Below are 19531 nucleotides of genomic sequence, written 5' to 3'. Positions count from 1 at the left end.
GCTGCCAGAGATGGCAGTCATGAGGACATGAAGTGTACTTGCTGATGAGAATGAATGTGTGTGTGTGTTATCTTTTCTGACAAATGCTTCTTTTCTGAAAACTAATGGGTAAGTGTCCTTCCATTGTGCCTGTATGTGACTCAATGTGTCATCTTAACAGTGAGTAGGAATCTATCTTTATCTTGTACTGTTAATGAAATATTTGGTTGATTTGTTTTGAAGTGGTTTAATGTGGAAAACTAGTAACTGATTAGACATTTTCAATGTATAGCACAAGAGACAGTTGTGTTTATTATCAGACAGTTTAAACTATATGCCAGTTTACTAATAAAATTGATTTTCTGGTTTATTTTCTCATAAATAATTGTGATTAATCAGTGCATCTTTGTAATTTTACTGTATTATTTAAATATTATGACAGATATATTTATATTCAACTGCATTTTATTTTCCTATCTCTCTATCTCTCATGTCTCCCTCCATCTCAGTTCTAACCTTGCGTTCCTGTTCATTTTAGCCATATTATAAGTAAATTTGATCACACATGAACTTCATAATTAATCATATCCATTCTGTAACAATGTAGATTTATATCTGTATTTAAAAAGGAGACATGTCTTTGAATAATCAATGACAGCTAAGCTGTGCATTAAAAACAGTGAATTACAAGGCATAAAACGATACAGAGTTGATGCTTTGCTCTTTCTTAAACTACTTCACTTGGAAGCCATATGAATCATTTTAATACAGAAAAAAAACATGACATAATACTCACACATCAGACTGAGTTGTGTATACCCTATGGAATAAGGCCTCAGGTGCCATCCATTTCACAGGTAACCTTCCATCAGTAGTTTTACGGTAGTAGTCATGACAGTGTATATCTCTTGCCAGACCAAAATCAGCAATTTTGAGAATATATTCATCACTTACAAGTACATTTCTTGCTGCTAGATCCCTATGGATGCACTGAAAAAAGATTTTTGTTTTGGTATGTATTTTAGAGTTGTTGTAAGTCAATCACTTCACAAAGTACTTATTTTGCATTCATAATATGTTGTATCTAAAAACTATTTAAAAATGGAGATACTTTATATTATCTCAAAAATCTGGTTCCAAGTTTCAGAATTGACAATGAACAGTTCCCAGTAAAAATTGTCACTTCAGTAACTTGTTTCATTATTAATTTCAGAAAGCTCAGACCAAAAATCCTTTTGATGAGGAAGACATGTACTGAGATCAAATTATTTGATAGGAAAATCTGAGATTATAGACTTCTCATGTTTTATCTGTATCTAAAGCTTAGTGCAAATGGGGAAGAAACCCTTGCAGGCAAGTAAGTGAAATGTTTATGCTTTGCTGCTGTTTCATAGCATAAACTGCAGATCATTTAATATTTGGTAACATTTGATGCTCATTAAAAGATTTAAAAATCATCTTACACATTTTGTGTTTTCAACTCTTGTGTGAGAATACTTGAATCCTATGGGAATCATGAAAAGAGTTATCTTAAGTTTTACTTACAAATAAACATATAAATGTGAGCCCCACAAAAGAAGTATTTCCACCCATTGACAAATTTAATTATACACATGTTTTATTGTAAATAAACTTTAACAGTTTCCTTTTTAAGTAATGCTCATCAGGAAAACAAATTTTGCAGCTCACCCTTCTTGATGCTAGATACTCCATTCCTCTTGCAACTTGGTAAGCAAATGAAACAAGATCTTTTTGAGTCAGTGTGTTTTTCTCTTTGAGGTCAGTACCAATAGCTGGTTCATATCCAGAGGATGGTCTTCGTTGTCGTAAGAAATCTCGAAGATTGCCATGTGGGGCATATTCCACAACTACATATAATGGACCATCTTGAGTGCAACAACCTAACAAGTTAATGATGTTAATATGCTTGCCAATCATCTTCATCATTTCCATTTCTGACACTAAATCCATCATCTCAGCATCAGTGTGCCCCTCTGAAAAATTAATCAAACTTAATGAGTCTGGCACTGCTCCATGTCATGGTATACTAAATAGGCCCAAGCACCAACAAAAGCACTTTCATTAAATATATGGAACTGAATCTTCTGTCTCAAACCTTAATTTTGAGATCTGCTGACATAGTAAATAAGTGTTTCACATCACTGTTACCTATTGAAATTCATCTATGACAAACTAACCATGACATTTTGCATTTCAATATATTTCATTTTATGATCTTATTCTGTACTCATTTGCCTTTCAAATATAGACACTGTAGCACATACCAATTGAATTAACTTATTCATTAATTCATTTAACATAACAAATATAAAATAAAGTGTTTTATATTATACCTTTTAACATTTTAACTGCTACAATAGTACTGACTCCATGTTTTACAATTCCTTGTGCCTCAGCTTTGACTACTTTTCCAAAAGCACCTTCACCCAATGATTTACCAAGAGTAAGTAGTTCCCTTGGAAATTCCCACTCTGAATCCAAAGGAAGTTCGTACTCAGATATCATTAAGTCAGAACCAGAGGATGTGTTTGTCTGACCATGTGATTTTTGCTTCTCTATTTTCACAATTGGCATTAGCTGCAGAAGAAAATTGTAACAATACAATGGAACTGAATTTGCACTTCTAGTCAAAAACTAAAGTAAGATTTTATGATAACCACATAAGGCATGTCATCATAATCACAATTTTTTTGGGTACCATAAGTTGTCAGGTATGTAGGAGAGCAGGAATGAGTCAATTTTCATTAACTTCCACAGTGCATTGTACCATGAAATCTAGATGGCATTAAAAGTGTAATATGAAAACAATGATGTAATGAGAGAAATTCTATTACAACTAAAGGAAAATTATTAACTTAGGAAATCACTAAATATAGTTCCAGTGATGACCTTGATGTCTGTGTTGTTCCAAATGCAAATAATAACTTACAATATATGAGGATATGATTTTGATTTTGATGTTCCACTAACTAAAAAGAATATCAAATACTAAGTAGGAATCAACTTTAAAATGAAACTTTTAACAATGATGTTTTGTATCAAGTTTTAGAGGAATCATCTACTGTAATGTTTATGCAGTTGTTAACATGATGGATTGGAGAGGTAGTGAAGAAAAGGTATCACAGTTCTTACAATACTGGGACAAATTATTCTATATAGTCAGATTCCAATTAGTAGATGAGTCATAGTGCACAGTAAATCAAAATCAAGTTATACATAAAGATTCTCAGAGGTGAAGAAAGCGTTTATGTTTGTATTCAAAGAGAAAAACAGAAGAGATGGAAATTAAAAATTTAGAAGTTCTGTCTAAAACGATAAAAACATTCACTTGCTTGTACTTGATTGTGTGAGAAAGCAAAATATGTTTTTTTAATGCAATAATATTTAAAAAATGAGTTTCATATGCTTACTTCAAAATGCCTGATGCATTAAAACAAAAATAAAAATTCTTTCTTGCAGGGTTTAGTTTTTAGTTCAAAAAGGTAAATATCATATATGAATACAATTCAAGTATTTTTTCTTGAATTCTCTCCACATATATACAACAGTTCAGTCCCAACCTTAGTTTGTAGGAAGGGAAGATATAGCTTAAACATAATGCTACATGGTTTCATTTGAAAATGTGAGCAATTTACCAGGGGTTCCTGTGTGTTCTGTGCATTTGATAACTGCTGTTTTTCAACTATAACTTTCTTAGTCCACTGTGTTACCACAGCAGCTCTTGCAGCAATTTCAATAGCTTGCAGTTTTTGTTTCTTCTCCCTGAAAAAGAAACAGAGGAATTTGAGACTTCATGTTCAGTTCATCATTTAAAGTGTATAAAATCTTATTGAAAATGCCATATGAACTTGTGTCATGATAGATCTTACCTGTTAAGCTTCTTGAAGATGCATACCATTGAAAACATTCCAACAAAAAATATAGCACATAAAACACCGACAAGCGTGTTGACTAACATTGGATGTGGACGCTGAGTGATGGTGATGGTTGGGTCATTGACTTCCAGAGCTGGAAAACATGTATATCAAAAAACTTAATATTTTTGGATTTGTATTTTTCCTATAAATATAATTAACATTTTGCAATCATTTAACTTTGTTTTACATATATTCAGTATGCTGGAAATACTGAATATAACACATACAGTAAAATCTTGATGCACTATACAGGGTGAAAAGTATTTAAACCGACAAACTCTGGGAGGTCGTAAGGCACATAAAAACAAATATTTTTCCCTAATGTCATTTTTTCCTTTGAGAATTATTTAAATCGGTGGAGGCCATATTTCGTACTACGTAGCGCAGCACAACGGATGAGCTGCACAACAGACTTATCAACAACAATATCCTAATTGCCATATCCCGCATCATAGGACCTTTGCTGCTGAGTACCAACCGTCTGCATGAGACTGCGCCATTTAGCAGATTACCTGGACAAGGACGCCGTTGCACGGTAAAAATGCTGCAATTTGAGGAAGCTGTCTTGTAGCACTTCTATCAGCACTTGTGCAGTTGCACGTAACATGGGGACGAATCTGATGAATGTAAGAACAGTCCTTCGAGAGCAATTCTTACATCCATTTCACTTACAACGTGTTCATAACCTGGAGCCAGTTGATTATCCACCCAGAGCACAGTTTTCGCAGTGGTACCTAGAACAGTGTGAAATGCATCCTACATTTCCATCCTCTGTGTTGTTTACTGACGAAGCAATGTCTGGGCGTGATGGAGTCTTCAACATGCACAATTCACATGTTTGGAGTGAGGATAACCCAGATGCCAGAGTTACTAGTGCTCATCAAGTGCGATTCTTCGTTAATGTGTGGGTCGGTGTTGTTGGGGACTGTTTAATTGGACCGTATCTACTACCTAGGCCATTAAATGGCAGGCACTATTACAATTTTCTTGCCAGGGCTTTGCCAGAATTGCTGGAAGACGTTCCGCTCCCTACAAGACAACTCATATGGTTCCAATATGACGGGGCGCCGGCACATTTCAGTCGTCATGTATGACGATCCCTGGACTGATGGTTCCCAGAATGGAGGCATTTCTGAAAATCTACTGTACTAGAAATTGGGTTGTATTAATGTGTTATCTCTTGGTCATAAAAAATGGAAAAGTGTTTGTTGGTTTAATTAATTTGCCGCCAGAGAAATCTTCCTCTACCGATCTAAATACTCCTCATAGGAAATCATGACATCAGGGGAAAATATTTATTTTGATATCCCCTACAACCAGCCAGAGTTTGTCAGTTTAAATACTTTTCACCCCGTATAAAGGGGAGCAGTAACTATAAACAGTTGATGAATAGTATATTTAGATTCCACAGAACTTTGAATATCATAACTGAATTTGTTGCTTGCTCATCTCTTTCATACTGCAATGATTTCATTATTTGCAGTTACTTTTTGTGAGTTTCTATGTGACATAAAAATGACAATTCTTCTCCTTTCATTACAACACTTTTGCTACTAGATTAATTTGTCTACTATTTTGATATTTTGAATACATTGTCAGTAGTGGTGAAACAAGTTCAGTGGTGGTAAAACTGTGGCAGACATATTTTATTAATATTTATGTTTTTTATCACTAGAACTTGTAACAGATTGTATTGTTCAGAATACACAAATGCAAAAACTTTTTGCACCACGATCACTATTTTTAATTACTGAGTCACAAGGATGATACACTGAGGAACAAAAAATCCAAATTGATAAAAAATATAATGCACTATAAAAATGACTTAAAATTCCATACCAATTATTGGATGATTCTCTTGCTGGAAATAGGTGGGATCATCCTTGTATTATAAGAAGGAAATGGCACATTACCACCAAAGGAACATATCTAGTAGCCACAGTAGTGTTCAAATTCACTTTCCAACAGGGAAATCAAGAGATGGTTGATTCAATTTGTCATACTTTAATCATTATTCTCTTTCTCCCATCTGAGAGAAGAGGTAACACAAACTTTTGTATTTTATGATGTTGTGGGTATTCTATCTATATTTTCCACTGCAGTATCACTTATCAGAAGCAAACGTTTCTAAAACCTGTGGAGGGACTTACAGTTAACATAAGAGAATTATAAAATCTAAGAAGGAAAATCACTCTACAAAAATTATAAAATTATGGAATCAGCCAGTTATTACCTTCAGGAAGCAAATTATTATTTTATTTATTTATTGCCCATTTTGTCACATTCATGATATAGGACTCGTCAAAATATGAGGTCGTGTCAAATTGACATATTTGCATTAAAGTTCAAAATAGTGGTGGATGTAAGTTGTAATATTACATCTAGATTGGTAGGTTTCTTACTAACATGTTTTTAAGTACATACAAAACTACATTTCCATGCCTTCCATAGATATCCATCACTCGCCAGCTGACAGATATCAAGTTACGCAAAGAGCCAATGAGCAAGCAGCTTGTCATCCCTGCCACCAGCAGCCAATCATGCAGATTGATTGTACTAATTGCCATGAATATTTAACCAATGGCACCATGTCTCTATAGGCAGCCTACACTCAGTCCACAGAAAGTTCACAGTGGGTTGGAGTCCACGCTAAAAAGCTAGGAGCACTATCTACAGCAGTTGTCAGGAAACTGTATCACTGCCAGTACATTGAATATCCCAGGAGTTGTCTCATAATATAACTCGGTAGATACAGTCTAGGAAGAGGAACTATCAGAATTGCAGTGCGTGTCAGGTTACAGACTTTGCTACTGGAAGTTATCCAATCCGGGAAGTTTCATTTGTGTTCAGTTATATCAGAGTTCTATGTTTCATTTGAATGTTCCAGTAAATTCCGTTACTGTAATTGAATGGCTTATTTGTGTAGTTGTTTCCAACACTACACTGGTGCAGTGGTATTAAATCAACATGCTACTGAACAGAGAGCCAAGTCACAACAGTAGAGCAATTTGTTTTGAGCCCATCCTGCAGGATATTGCATCTCCTTGGTACTGTGGTTCACAGCTTCCACTTCTCCTGCAGCTGTGGGCACTGTTTGTGCGTTCCATGCTATGAATTCTTAGTGTGTGTGGAGGGTATGTTCACTGTCCAACCTCTGCATTTCCCCTGTTTGACCCACAGTGGAACCAATGGACATGCTACTTGGACTGCTTGGACCAAAAGTTTGCTTCTTATGGAGATGTAAAAAAAGTGCATTTTTATGGGTCACTACTGGTGCTCCTGTGTTTTAACTTTTAAAGCAGCTATTTCCAGATAAGCAACCAAGTGAATTGAGTTACACAGATATAACGTATAAACTAGGCACATACAGTGACAGAGACATGCGTGCCATCTTTCACCATCTTTCGTTTATGTCACACAACTCTTTCTTGCTGTTGCAATTTTTTTTCCATCAATGTATGTAAGCTGATGTCTTCATCCCCTTCCATTCCATTGGGCCCCTCTGGGATACAAACTGGGTGGTCATTCTGGATGCTACCCATGCAATGGGACAACCCACAGGTGCCCCGTATCACCTAAGTGCCTTGGCAAATCTACTGAGTGGATGCAATTCCTCACCCCATTATGTCTGACTCCAGTGTTCACTTTGTGCTGTGGGATCCTTCGTCAATCAATGTGGCTGACTGTATAGTATCTACCAAGGCACCTCGGACGAACTCACCTACAGCTTCTCCCACCTGCCTCTGCCACCCCTACGCCCCCTCCCCCCTACAACGGCCTTCTACTGTTGTCCTTCAGATGGACAACTCTCTCCACTTCTGCTGTCCTTCCATGTTCTCTTCTCTCAGGGCCACATCACTGCTGGGAGCGTTTTACAAGCTCAACAGGCTGCACGTTCTGTCCAGGTGAGAGCTCTGCTGCTGCGATGTTCTCTCCTCCCCTCTTGTACTACAACAACACTTCATCAACCAGTTCCCATGCTTTAATCCCTTTGATCTGTCTCTATCTCAGAACTCTTCTCAATTCCAGATGCCATTGGCCCATCTCCATGCCAGGTAGAAGAGGACATTCCACAACTTTCCTGCCAGAGGCAGCATCCTACTACATCAACTGACAACTGGGCACCAGATGGATGTCACAACAGTCTTTGTTCCAGACCACACCAAAGATTTTTGCTTTCCCTTCTGTGAAGGATGGGGACATTATCCTCCAGCACCTGCTGGATGACATCCCTTTGTATGTTGTGGTGACACCAGTTGCATAATCAGGTGCAAAGACCATTCAGCATGGCAGATAATGTGATGGCCACTTCAAGATGGCACCACAGCCAGTAGAAATTTACTGCAGCCAATGGAACTACATTGCCACACCTTCCGTAGACTCTAATCACTCTTCTCATGCCATCATGTTATGTGGAGAGCCAGTGAGCAGGCAGATTGTCATCCCAGCCAGCAGTAGCCAGTCACGCAGGTTGAGTGTACCCATCCACGTGATAATTTAATCAGTGCTACCAGGCCTCTGTGAGCAGCCTATGCTTAGTTCACTTTGAGTTTACAGCAGGTTGGAGTCCTAAAAAACCATTGAACACTGTATACAGCAACCATCAGGGAGCAGTATCCCTGCTAGTACAACAGACCACTCACAAGTCATCTCAGAATATAACTTGGTAGCTATAGAAGAATGGAAAAGAAAATTGAGGATGTGCTAGATGATGATCAGTTTGTCTTTAGAAAAGGTAAAGGCACCAGAGAAGCAATTCTGATGTTGCAGTTGATGATGGAAGGAAGACTACAGAAAAATCAAGACACGTTCATAGGATTTGTCGACCTGGAAGAAGTGTTTGACGATGTAAAATTGTACAAAATGTTAAGATACAATATGTACAAGAACCAGGGGGAATAATAAGAGTGGATGACCAAGAATGAAGTACTCACATTAAAAAGGGTGCAAGACAAGGGTATAGTTTTTCCCCCTGCTATTCAATCTGTACATTGAAGAAGCAATGATGGAAATAAAAAGATAGTTTCAGGAATTTAATTAAAATTCAATGTGAATGGATATCAATGATACGATTCACTTGGGACATTGCTATCCCGAGTGAAAGTGAAGAAGAATTACATGATATGCTGAATGGAATGAACAGTCTGAGTACAGAATATGGAATGAGAGTGAATCAAAGCAAGACAAAAGTAATGAGAAGTAGCAGAAACGATGATGATGATGATGATGATGATGATGATGTTTGGCTTATGAGGCACTCAGATGCATGGTCATAAGTGCTCATACACATTCCCAATCTGTACATAGTCCAATCTAGCCACTTACATAAATGATGATGGAATGATAAGGACAACACTAACACCCAGACCCCAGGCAGAGAAAATCCCTAACCCGGCCGGGAATCAAACCCGGGACACCATGATCCAGAGGTAGCAATGCTAACCACTAGACCACGGGCTGCAGACAGCAGAAATGAGAACAGTGAGAAACTGAACATCAGGATTGATGGTAATGATGTAGATGAAGTTAAGGAATTCTGCTACCTAAGCAGCAAAATAACCAATGATGGACAGAGCAAGGACATCGAAAGCAGACTAGCACTGACAAAAAGTGCATTTCTGGCCAAGAGAAGTCCATTAATATCAAACATAGGCCTTGATTTGAGGAAGAAATTTCTGAGAATGTATATCTGGAGCACAGCATTATATGGTAGTGAACCATGGAATGTGTGACAATTGGAACAGAAGAGAACCAAAACATTTGAGATGTGGTTCTACAGGTGAATGTTGAAAATTAGGTGGAGAGGTAAGGTAGGAATGAAGATGTTCTGTACAGAATCGGAGAGGAAAGGAATATGTGGAAAACACTGATAAGTAGAAGGGACAGAGAGGAATTCATGGTGGGCCGCATCAAACAAATCAGAAGATGAATGACCCTCACCTCCCCTCCTCCCCTTAAAAAAATAATTAAAAAAATTAAAAGAGAAAGTCAGGTTATGTACTCAGTTACTGGAAGCTGACCATTCCAGGAAATGTTATTTGCTTTCAGATATAACAGAGTTCTACATTTCTTTTGCAGTAAATGCAGTTATTATAATTGGATAATTTATTTGTGTAGTTGTACTGGTGCAGTCATACTAGGGTGGCAGCTACTGAACAGATAGCCACATCAAAACAATACAAATAGACACAAAAGCCAAAAGCTGAAAATTTGTTGGAAGATCTTGGTTGTTTTTACTACAGTAAGAAATATTCTAGTTAAATATATGTAATAAAATAGAATTTCATGTTCACATAAATATGGCACAGAAGACACATAAGTACTGCTGATAGACACATATGAATGTACATGACACTATAGTAGCTTTTGAAATTATAATTTGCATTCTTCAGGAGGAAAGTGGATTGTTGTATACAGAGACTTGGAGGGGGGGTGGGGGGGGGGGGGGGGGGGGGCGGCGTAATCTCTTTGATGTTCCCCCCTTCATCATCGTCTGACCTCATCTTCACAATAGGTGGGTCCCCAACCTACACCTCTTTTCTATTCAAGGAAGCAACTAATACTCTGACACTAGTAAGGTGTTTAAAAGTACTTTTATATATGTCCATGTGCAGTACTAAATATGTCACCCTCTGAAGCTAAGTACTGACCAGTAATCCTTAATTATAATGTATCCATTGAACAATGAGAAGTTTCTGACTCACCATCCACAACTTTCAGGTATGCACTTGCATAAGTGGTTCCCAAGCTATTTGCTGCTATACATGTGTACCATCCTTCATCATCATATGTGACATTATGAAGAACCAGTGTCTGAGGATCATCTTCTGGCTGTAATCAGTCACTGCTTAATTATGTAATGACATTTAGTGTATAATAGAATATGTGACTGATCTCACTATTGACTTACAGAATTATAGTCTAAGGCAATGCAGCTAAAGTAAATAAAACATTTATTCAGTAAAAGTAAGCAGTTAAGAATATTGCATAAAGCAGTTAGTGACACATCTTGCACAGCTCCATTCACTTCTCAATGAGTTTACACTCTATATCACACTTGTGAGTAATGCTGAAAAGAGGTTTGCATCAGCTGTCAAGATGAAAACTCTTGTCTTGATTGAGCTGGTTGTCTGCCAGTTGTATTTCCTCAGCTTCTTTGACCTCTGAATCTCAATAAGATGCTGCTATGGCCACTTTCATAACTTTTTCATAACCTATGAAAAGGCAAGTGATAAAACAATGTTCAGCCACTGCAAATTTGTTACGCTGTAAGAGGCAGGTGTACCACTGGTGCCCAGTGCACCATACTTGTACAGTGTATGTAATTTGTTCTGTACAAAATTTACCATACTGGTAAGGAAGTATATAGATTCCTGCCTTTTGAAGAAGTAGATCATCCTTCCCAGACTCAGAAGAGCTGCCATCAAGACCAGTAGGTCATAGATCAACAATGTAGGAAAAGATAGATTGCTACTTACCGTAAATTTGGTTGGGCAGGGGTTGGGGGAGGGAGATGTCACCATGGCTTGCCTGCTGCCAACATGTTCAAGCTGATGTAGGCTGCAGCAGTTATGTTGTGCGAGTTGAAAAGATTTGTATAGGAGAAACTGGCATGAAGAGCTGCATGAAACCAGTCTTTAGACTCAAGACTGCAACAATAACCACAACTCAGTGCATCAATTCAGCAACTCTTCCCAGTTCTGCACCTTACTTGCAAGTGCTCTTGTAGTGTTAACAACTCTCTATTTCAAGCTATGCATGAGTCCTGTATTTGATTACTGAGTGGTAGAGCCTTTCCCAAAGTGGCTTTGGTCAGTATCCATTCACTCTTATGCATCTCTGTTGATAATGTATTAGCTTTCCTTACAACCATTGAATAACCAAATGTCCTTCAACTTTATCTTATTAATTTAGATGCAACACATCTGGTACCGAATGTGTTTGTTCATGGGCTGCATGATCTACAGAATTTCTTTATCATTACATGGTTTTATAATATGATGGATAAGATTTAATTGTTGCCCTTCAGATTTTTGAATTCTCATCAGACCACCAACTAATAAAATTAGTGGAGCAATTCCATTTGAGAATGAAGTGAATTATTACCTTTATGATCCAAATTTAATCATATAAATAGTTACCTTAATGAGTTAACAAAATTTGTGGCTACTGTCATGCTTATATGTGCAGTTCCCACATTGTTTGGCACTACATTAACAACACCACACTACAGACCAAGTATATATGTATTTAAGTATAATAAAAATGAGAATGTTAAAAGTGTCGTAGTGCCTCATCTACAATTTCTAGAAAATCTGTAACTGATGCTTAAAACTGCAAATATAAAAACAAAGCAAAAACCTCACAGTTAGATAATTTAGGCAAGTGCATCATCATTCTCATTTTTAACATGCTGTTATTATAAATATAATCAACTATAAAGTTATACTTACATGAATCCAAAATAATTGAAAATTACAATGCTAGCCAAATCAACACCAAATATATTTCATTAAGTGGTCCTAGTTACATCCCATATTCTGCCAGTTTGCTTTGCCAGGTATACAGACTTACAGCTGCTGTAATTGTGTCTTGAGTATCAACCATAAAGTTACATGAAGGAAATGCCTTACAACAGTGATAATATGGGACATTAGGTGTATAAAGATTTTAATGCCAATGGAACTCCAGGAATTAGTAAAACATGGTTGGAACTTAATAATGCTACCTTCACCAGTGTTTCACACATGAAGTATTCTGTTAATACCATTCTTTGACAAATCAATGCTTTATAGTTGACCCACTACACTGTCTGTTAAACATTGAGCAGAAGACAACACCTACACCATAACACTTTAAAAATTAAGAGACTCACATTAAGATATCAGTATAAAGTACCAATTACTGTTGCAAAGTCAAAATATATAAATGAAAAACACCAAGGCCAGTTACCCAAATACCTTCACCTATTTGTTACAAAGGCAGGATATACAGACCTACTTATACTGTTTGTCAAAACTGAATTTGTTATTCACTCACATGTAAAACATAACAAATAACTGAGAAAAACATGTGAGGTGTAATAATTAAAAATGAAAAGCTCAGTATGAAATAACAATAGTGTGACTTCTGAAATTTTCCCGGCGTATTTGTTCTTCTAATAATTTCCGGGTATGCAGCCGGATCCCGTCGACATTCTGCCACGATATTTCGGCCCAGAGACGTCCGGCCATCATCAGGTGAGTACACAACTACTGAAGAGCCCAGGTGCAGTCGCGGTATTTATAACGATTCTCGCGCACGTGTTGACGTGCGCGGCATAGCCGAGTTGTACGTGCTGCCCTCGGTGGTGAAAGTAAAAGATCATCTAGTCATTGAGTATCGAATGACGCTGTCTATTCCGCTGTGAATGTATAACTTTAATAACAGGATTCCAAGTTTTATCCAGTTGAAAGCCGTTGTCACGATTTATAAGATTATCGGCAAGACGTATTTCCACTGATTCCTTGATTACGGAATCCCAAAATCCGGAAACCGGAGCTAAAATTTTTGTTCCATTGTATTCCATTGAATGTCCCAATGAAATACAGTGCTCTGCTACTGCCGATTTTGACGGTTGCCGCAGACGGGTGTATCTTTCATGTTCCGTACACCGTTCATGGACAGTTCTTGTCGTCTGGCCAATATATGCAGAGCCACATTCACAGGGAATTTTGTAGACGCCTGCTTTCTTCAGTTGTAAATCGTCTTTAACGGATCCAACCAGGGCCCGGTTCTTTGCTGGTGGACGGAAGATAACCTTGATTTTATTCTTCTTCAGTAATCGGCCTATTTTCGACGACACATTCCCGGCGTATGGAAGAAACGCAGTTGATTTAAAGTCGTCATCAGCGTCCTCAGTGCGCTGCTTCTTGTTATGACAGTTGCGCATGGCCTTTCTTATATGGCGTGAAGTGTAGCCATTCTCTTTAAAAACCTTCTCCAAGTGTTCTAATTCTGCGTGGAGGTTTTCATCGTCCGATATTACATGCGCTCGATGTATTAAGGTACTGAGAACGCCGGCTGTTTGTGCTGGGTGGTGGCAGCTTGACGCCTGGAGATACAGATCTGTGTGAGTCGGTTTCCTGTACACAGAATGTCCTAATGACCCATCATTTTTACGGCATACTAGCACGTCTAGAAATGGTAAAGTGCCATCTTTTTCAATCTCCATCGTGAATTTGATGTTCTCATGTAAAGAGTTTAAATGATGGAGGAATTTCTCCAGTTCCTGTCTGCCATGAGGCCATACAACAAAAGTATCATCTACGTACCGCCAGAAGACCGTAGGCTTTAAGACAGCAGACTCAAGTGCTTTCTCCTCAAAGTCCTCCATAAAGAGATTAGCTACCACAGGGGACAAAGGGCTGCCCATGGCGACGCCGTCTGTTTGTTCAAAGAATTCGTCATTGAATAGAAAGTACGTTGAGGAGAGTATATGTTCAAACAAGGCCGTCATTTCTGCACTGAATAAGTTACCAATAAGATGTAACGATTCCATTAAAGGCACTTTGGTAAATAGTGAGACCACATCAAAGCTGACTAATAAATCCGAACTGCTAAGCTTAACTTCCTTCAAGCGACTGACAAAATCCTCGGAATTACGTATATGGTGGCAACACTTACCCACATACGGCTTTAGTAGTGAGGCCAGATATTTTGCTGTAGAATAGGTGGCAGCACCAATATTACTCACTATTAATCGTAGTGGGGCACCATCCTTGTGTATCTTGGGAAGACCGTAGAGTCTTGGTGGTACTGCATTGTGTGGTCTCAATCTCTTGATAATTTGTTCAGGTAGAGAACAGTCGTTCAAAAGGGTAGCAGTTTTCCTTGATATTCGGCTTGTTGGGTCCTTTTCAATTCTGCGGTACGTGGAATCATTTAGCTGACAATATATCTTCTCGTTGTAGGCTTCCCTTGTCAGAAGAACTGTGGCGTTACCCTTATCCGCAGGCAGTACGACTGTGCTAGTATCTTCTCTGAGGCTGCGGAGAGCAGCTCTTTCAGCTGGCGAGATGTTACTCCGTTGTGGCGCACATTTCAACAACGTTCGGCAAGATTCACGTCGAATTTCGTCTGCATTATCCGCAGGGAGACGTCTAATAGCTTCCTCAATGGAACTGATGAAATCCGTTAAAGGCAGTGAAACAGGAGTAGGGGCGAAGTTTAAACCTTTCGCAAGCACTGACATCGTCGCATCGTCAAACGATTTCTCCGTAAGGTTCACCACGGATCGTCCAGAGATAGCTTCTTGCGGCTTTCGTGTTACGAGTTGGCTAAACTTCGCACTTTGCCTGTTCGTACTGCTCCTGTGAGCCCAGTCTGCCTTGGCCCAAGATACACCGTCAATCCAGTCCCAGCTAAGGGAAGAACATCTTGCTGCAATCTTCAGATGTAAATAATATAAATTCCTGGCAACAGTGTCTAACTCACGACGCGTATAACGGATTCGTTCTCTTAATAAAGCCAGACTCGCCTTGCGTTTTATATTGTTGGCGGCCACACTATTAATAAAATGAACAACTCTGGCGAAAGTTGGAATCAAGTTATTGTTTCTACATTTCAGTAAAAAATTTAGTGAACACAGCAACCTGGCTCTTTTCTCGCGTAATTTATCCAGTACGTGGATATCCTGAACCATCTCCTCCCCGTAAAGGTATTTGATGTGACTTCTGAAATTTTCCCGGCGTATTTGTTCTTCTAATAATTTCCGGGTATGCAGCCGGATCCCGTCGACATTCTGCCACGATATTTCGGCCCAGAGACGTCCGGCCATCATCAGGTGAGTACACAACTACTGAAGAGCCCAGGTGCAGTCGCGGTATTTATAACGATTCTCGCGCACGTGTTGACGTGCGCGGCATAGCCGAGTTGTACGTGCTGCCCTCGGTGGTGAAAGATGGCACTTTACCATTTCTAGACGTGCTAGTATGCCGTAAAAATGATGGGTCATTAGGACATTCTGTGTACAGGAAACCGACTCACACAGATCTGTATCTCCAGGCGTCAAGCTGCCACCACCCAGCACAAACAGCCGGCGTTCTCAGTACCTTAATACATCGAGCGCATGTAATATCGGACGATGAAAACCTCCACGCAGAATTAGAACACTTGGAGAAGGTTTTTAAAGAGAATGGCTACACTTCACGCCATATAAGAAAGGCCATGCGCAACTGTCATAACAAGAAGCAGCGCACTGAGGACGCTGATGACGACTTTAAATCAACTGCGTTTCTTCCATACGCCGGGAATGTGTCGTCGAAAATAGGCCGATTACTGAAGAAGAATAAAATCAAGGTTATCTTCCGTCCACCAGCAAAGAACCGGGCCCTGGTTGGATCCGTTAAAGACGATTTACAACTGAAGAAAGCAGGCGTCTACAAAATTCCCTGTGAATGTGGCTCTGCATATATTGGCCAGACGACAAGAACTGTCCATGAACGGTGTACGGAACATGAAAGATACACCCGTCTGCGGCAACCGTCAAAATCGGCAGTAGCAGAGCACTGTATTTCATTGGGACATTCAATGGAATACAATGGAACAAAAATTTTAGCTCCGGTTTCCGGATTTTGGGATTCCGTAATCAAGGAATCAGTGGAAATACGTCTTGCCGATAATCTTATAAATCGTGACAACGGCTTTCAACTGGATAAAACTTGGAATCCTGTTATTAAAGTTATACATTCACAGCGGAATAGACAGCGTCATTCGATACTCAATGACTAGATGATCTTTTACTTTCACCACCGAGGGCAGCACGTACAACTCGGCTATGCCGCGCACGTCAACACGTGCGCGAGAATCGTTATAAATACCGCGACTGCACCTGGGCTCTTCAGTAGTTGTGTACTCACCTGATGATGGCCGGACGTCTCTGGGCCGAAATATCGTGGCAGAATGTCGACGGGATCCGGCTGCATACCCGGAAATTATTAGAAGAACAATAGTGTGGATAGGATAGATTTCTACTCATAACATAGAGGAGGCACTGAGTCACAGAAGGCACAATGAGAAAGACTGCTAAAATAATTAAGCTTTTGGACAAAGTCTTCAAGATAGGGCTGCTAGGTGTAGTGTTGAGAGGCTGTACTGTGTGGCAGGAGGAGAGGGGGAGGGAAGCAGAGACAGGGGAAAGACTAGTACATACATTGGTGGGGTAGTAGGCATGTGTAGTGCTGGAGTGGGAGCAAGGAAGGGGGAGAGCCAGGACTAGCAAAGGTTGAGGCCAGGGGATTACAGGAGCAAAGAATATATTGTAGAGAGAGTGTAACAATTGTGTAGAAATGAGAAATGAAATGTTTTGAATGTCACATTACAAGTAAATGTAAAATTCCAGTCTTCGCTATATGAGAAGACTGTAGACATAGCATATTTGGAAGAAAGGCATGTTGTTTAAACCTACCGGTAACAAATCTAGCAGCCTGCATCTGAACTGCTATGATGTTTTCTGTTAGTTGGACCTGACAAGGATCCCAATCACTCAAACAGCACTCAAAAGTGGATCGCACTAGTATCCTATATGTAGACCCCTTCACAGATGAACCACACATTCTCAAAATTCTCCTGACAAACCGAAGTTGACCATTTGCCTTCCATGATACAGTCCTCACATGCTCATTCTATCTCATATTGCTTTGCAATGTTACACTTAGGTAATCATCATGATTGTGTCAAGTTGCACCTACTAATGCTGTACTGAAACAGTATGGTTTTTCTTCTCTACTCATCTGCATTAATTGACATATTTCTACATTTATAGGTAGCTGCCATTCATCGCATCAACTTTAAATTTTGTGTAAGTCATCATGTATCCTCCTACAGTCACTAAATGACTAACACCTTCCCATACACCACAGCTTCATCATCAAACAGCTGCAGACAGTGGCTTACCCTTTCTGCCACATCATTTATATATATAGAAAATGACAGTGGTCATATCACATTCCCCTGTGGCACTCCTGACTATACCCTTGTCTCTGATGAACACTTCCCATCAAGGACAACATACTGGGTTCTGTTACTTGAGAAGTCTTTGAGCCACTCACATACATGGGAACGTATGCCGTATGCTCGTACCTTTGTTAACAGTTTACAGAAATCTAGGAGAATGGAATCTGCTTATTGTCCTTCATCCGTGGTTTGAAACAGCTCATGTTGTTTAAAGATATCAAGATGAATCCAGGAAAAATGGCATCATAACTAAAAACAATTAAATTTTGACAAATAATGAGAATAAGAGAAAGCAAAATGTACCTATAGATAGTCAGGGCAACACAGGATGGCATCAAGAAATGATGTAGTCCCCAGAAAAGATTGAAAGCCAGCACTGACAATGTCAAAGATGAAGCTGACAGAAAAGAAGAAGAACTGATAAGTTCAGCCATAATGTGGAAAACATGGAGAGGCATGGACCAAGCATTTGGTCAATTAGATCATAACAACAAATGAAGAAGAGACAATGGTACTGTGATTCAATTCATTTCAATATGGCAGAGAAACTGTAAAATGTGGCTTTCAGTTTTCATGTACAGCTTCTTAATCTGCAATGATCACCAGTTCAGATTTATGAGTAATATTCTGGGTAACAACTAATACGTTAACAGGATGCTACCAAGATATAAGTAAAAAAATTATGTACATCTGTGGACGTGCAAGGCTGGAAATCTTTGCCTCTTACTTGCTACAACCATTTATACTTCCCTACAATTTTAATTATTTATTGAAAATAGTTGTTATTTGATGATATATTTGTAACTTAAGAGAGTGCTATAATTTAGATAGAATGTAAAAGGTGTACAAATTTGCTTCTTCCATTTTTCCCCAACATTTGAGGCTTTAATGAAACAAATTGGTTACACATGTATCATTCAAAGTATTTTACATCACTGGCCACTACTTTCTGCCATCTTTGGGCAGTGTACGAATCCCATGTCGAAAAAATTGTTCATCTTTTGAAGTGATCCACAAATCGATCCAATTTGTAATTTCTTCATGAGATCGGAAGTGTTGGTCAGCCAGGCAATGCACCACTGATTTAAACAGGTGATAGTCAGAGGGAGCAATGTCTGGAGAATATGGCGGGTGGGGTAGGACTTCCCATTTTAATGTTTCCAAGTACGTTTTGACCTCTTTTGCAACGTGGGGTTGAGCGTTGTCATGCTGCAAAATCAATTTATCATGCCTCTCACTGTATTGCAGCCATTTGTCTCTTAATGCTCTGCTCAAACACATTAATTGCTTTCAATCATGAGCACCTGTGATTGTTTCATTTTCTTTTTAACACCTTACAGTACACAGCACTGAGCTGGTCCCACCAAATGCAGAGCATGATCTTGGAGCCTTGAATATTCGGTTTGGCCATCAATGTGGAAGCATGGCCAGGTTATCCCCATGATTTTTTATGTTTAGGGTTATTGTAATGAACCCATTTTTCATCCCCAGCCACAATGATATGCTGAAATCCCATTTGTTTTTGCCTCTGAAGCAACTGTTCACAAACACACAAATGCCATTCAACTTCTCTTATTTCAGCTCACACGGGCCCCAATTTCCTTCTTTCTAAATCATGC

At 38.9% G+C, this 19531-nt stretch overlaps 1 protein-coding gene across 3 annotated transcripts in view; it reads right to left on the bottom strand.

Annotated features, from left to right (window-relative positions):
* The window catches only part of LOC126365929 (fibroblast growth factor receptor 3-like), a 380938-nt gene that overhangs the window by 15487 nt on the left and 345920 nt on the right, over positions 1-19531 (bottom strand). For all 3 annotated transcript variants that reach the window (XM_050008694.1, XM_050008693.1, XM_050008695.1), the window contains exons 16-21: positions 10622-10748; positions 3870-4008; positions 3636-3762; positions 2334-2577; positions 1669-1973; positions 776-969 (exon numbers count right to left, since the gene is read on the bottom strand). In XM_050008694.1, the coding sequence (XP_049864651.1) occupies positions 776-969; positions 1669-1973; positions 2334-2577; positions 3636-3762; positions 3870-4008; positions 10622-10748 (1136 nt within the window). The remainder of the gene's footprint in view (positions 1-775; positions 970-1668; positions 1974-2333; positions 2578-3635; positions 3763-3869; positions 4009-10621; positions 10749-19531) is intronic.

The sequence above is a fragment of the Schistocerca gregaria genome, chromosome 4 (assembly GCF_023897955.1).
Source record: "Schistocerca gregaria isolate iqSchGreg1 chromosome 4, iqSchGreg1.2, whole genome shotgun sequence".
Classification (NCBI taxonomy): domain Eukaryota; kingdom Metazoa; phylum Arthropoda; class Insecta; order Orthoptera; family Acrididae; genus Schistocerca; species Schistocerca gregaria.
Note: the sequence above shows the minus strand (reverse complement) of the source record. Positions and strands in the feature narration are given on the sequence as shown.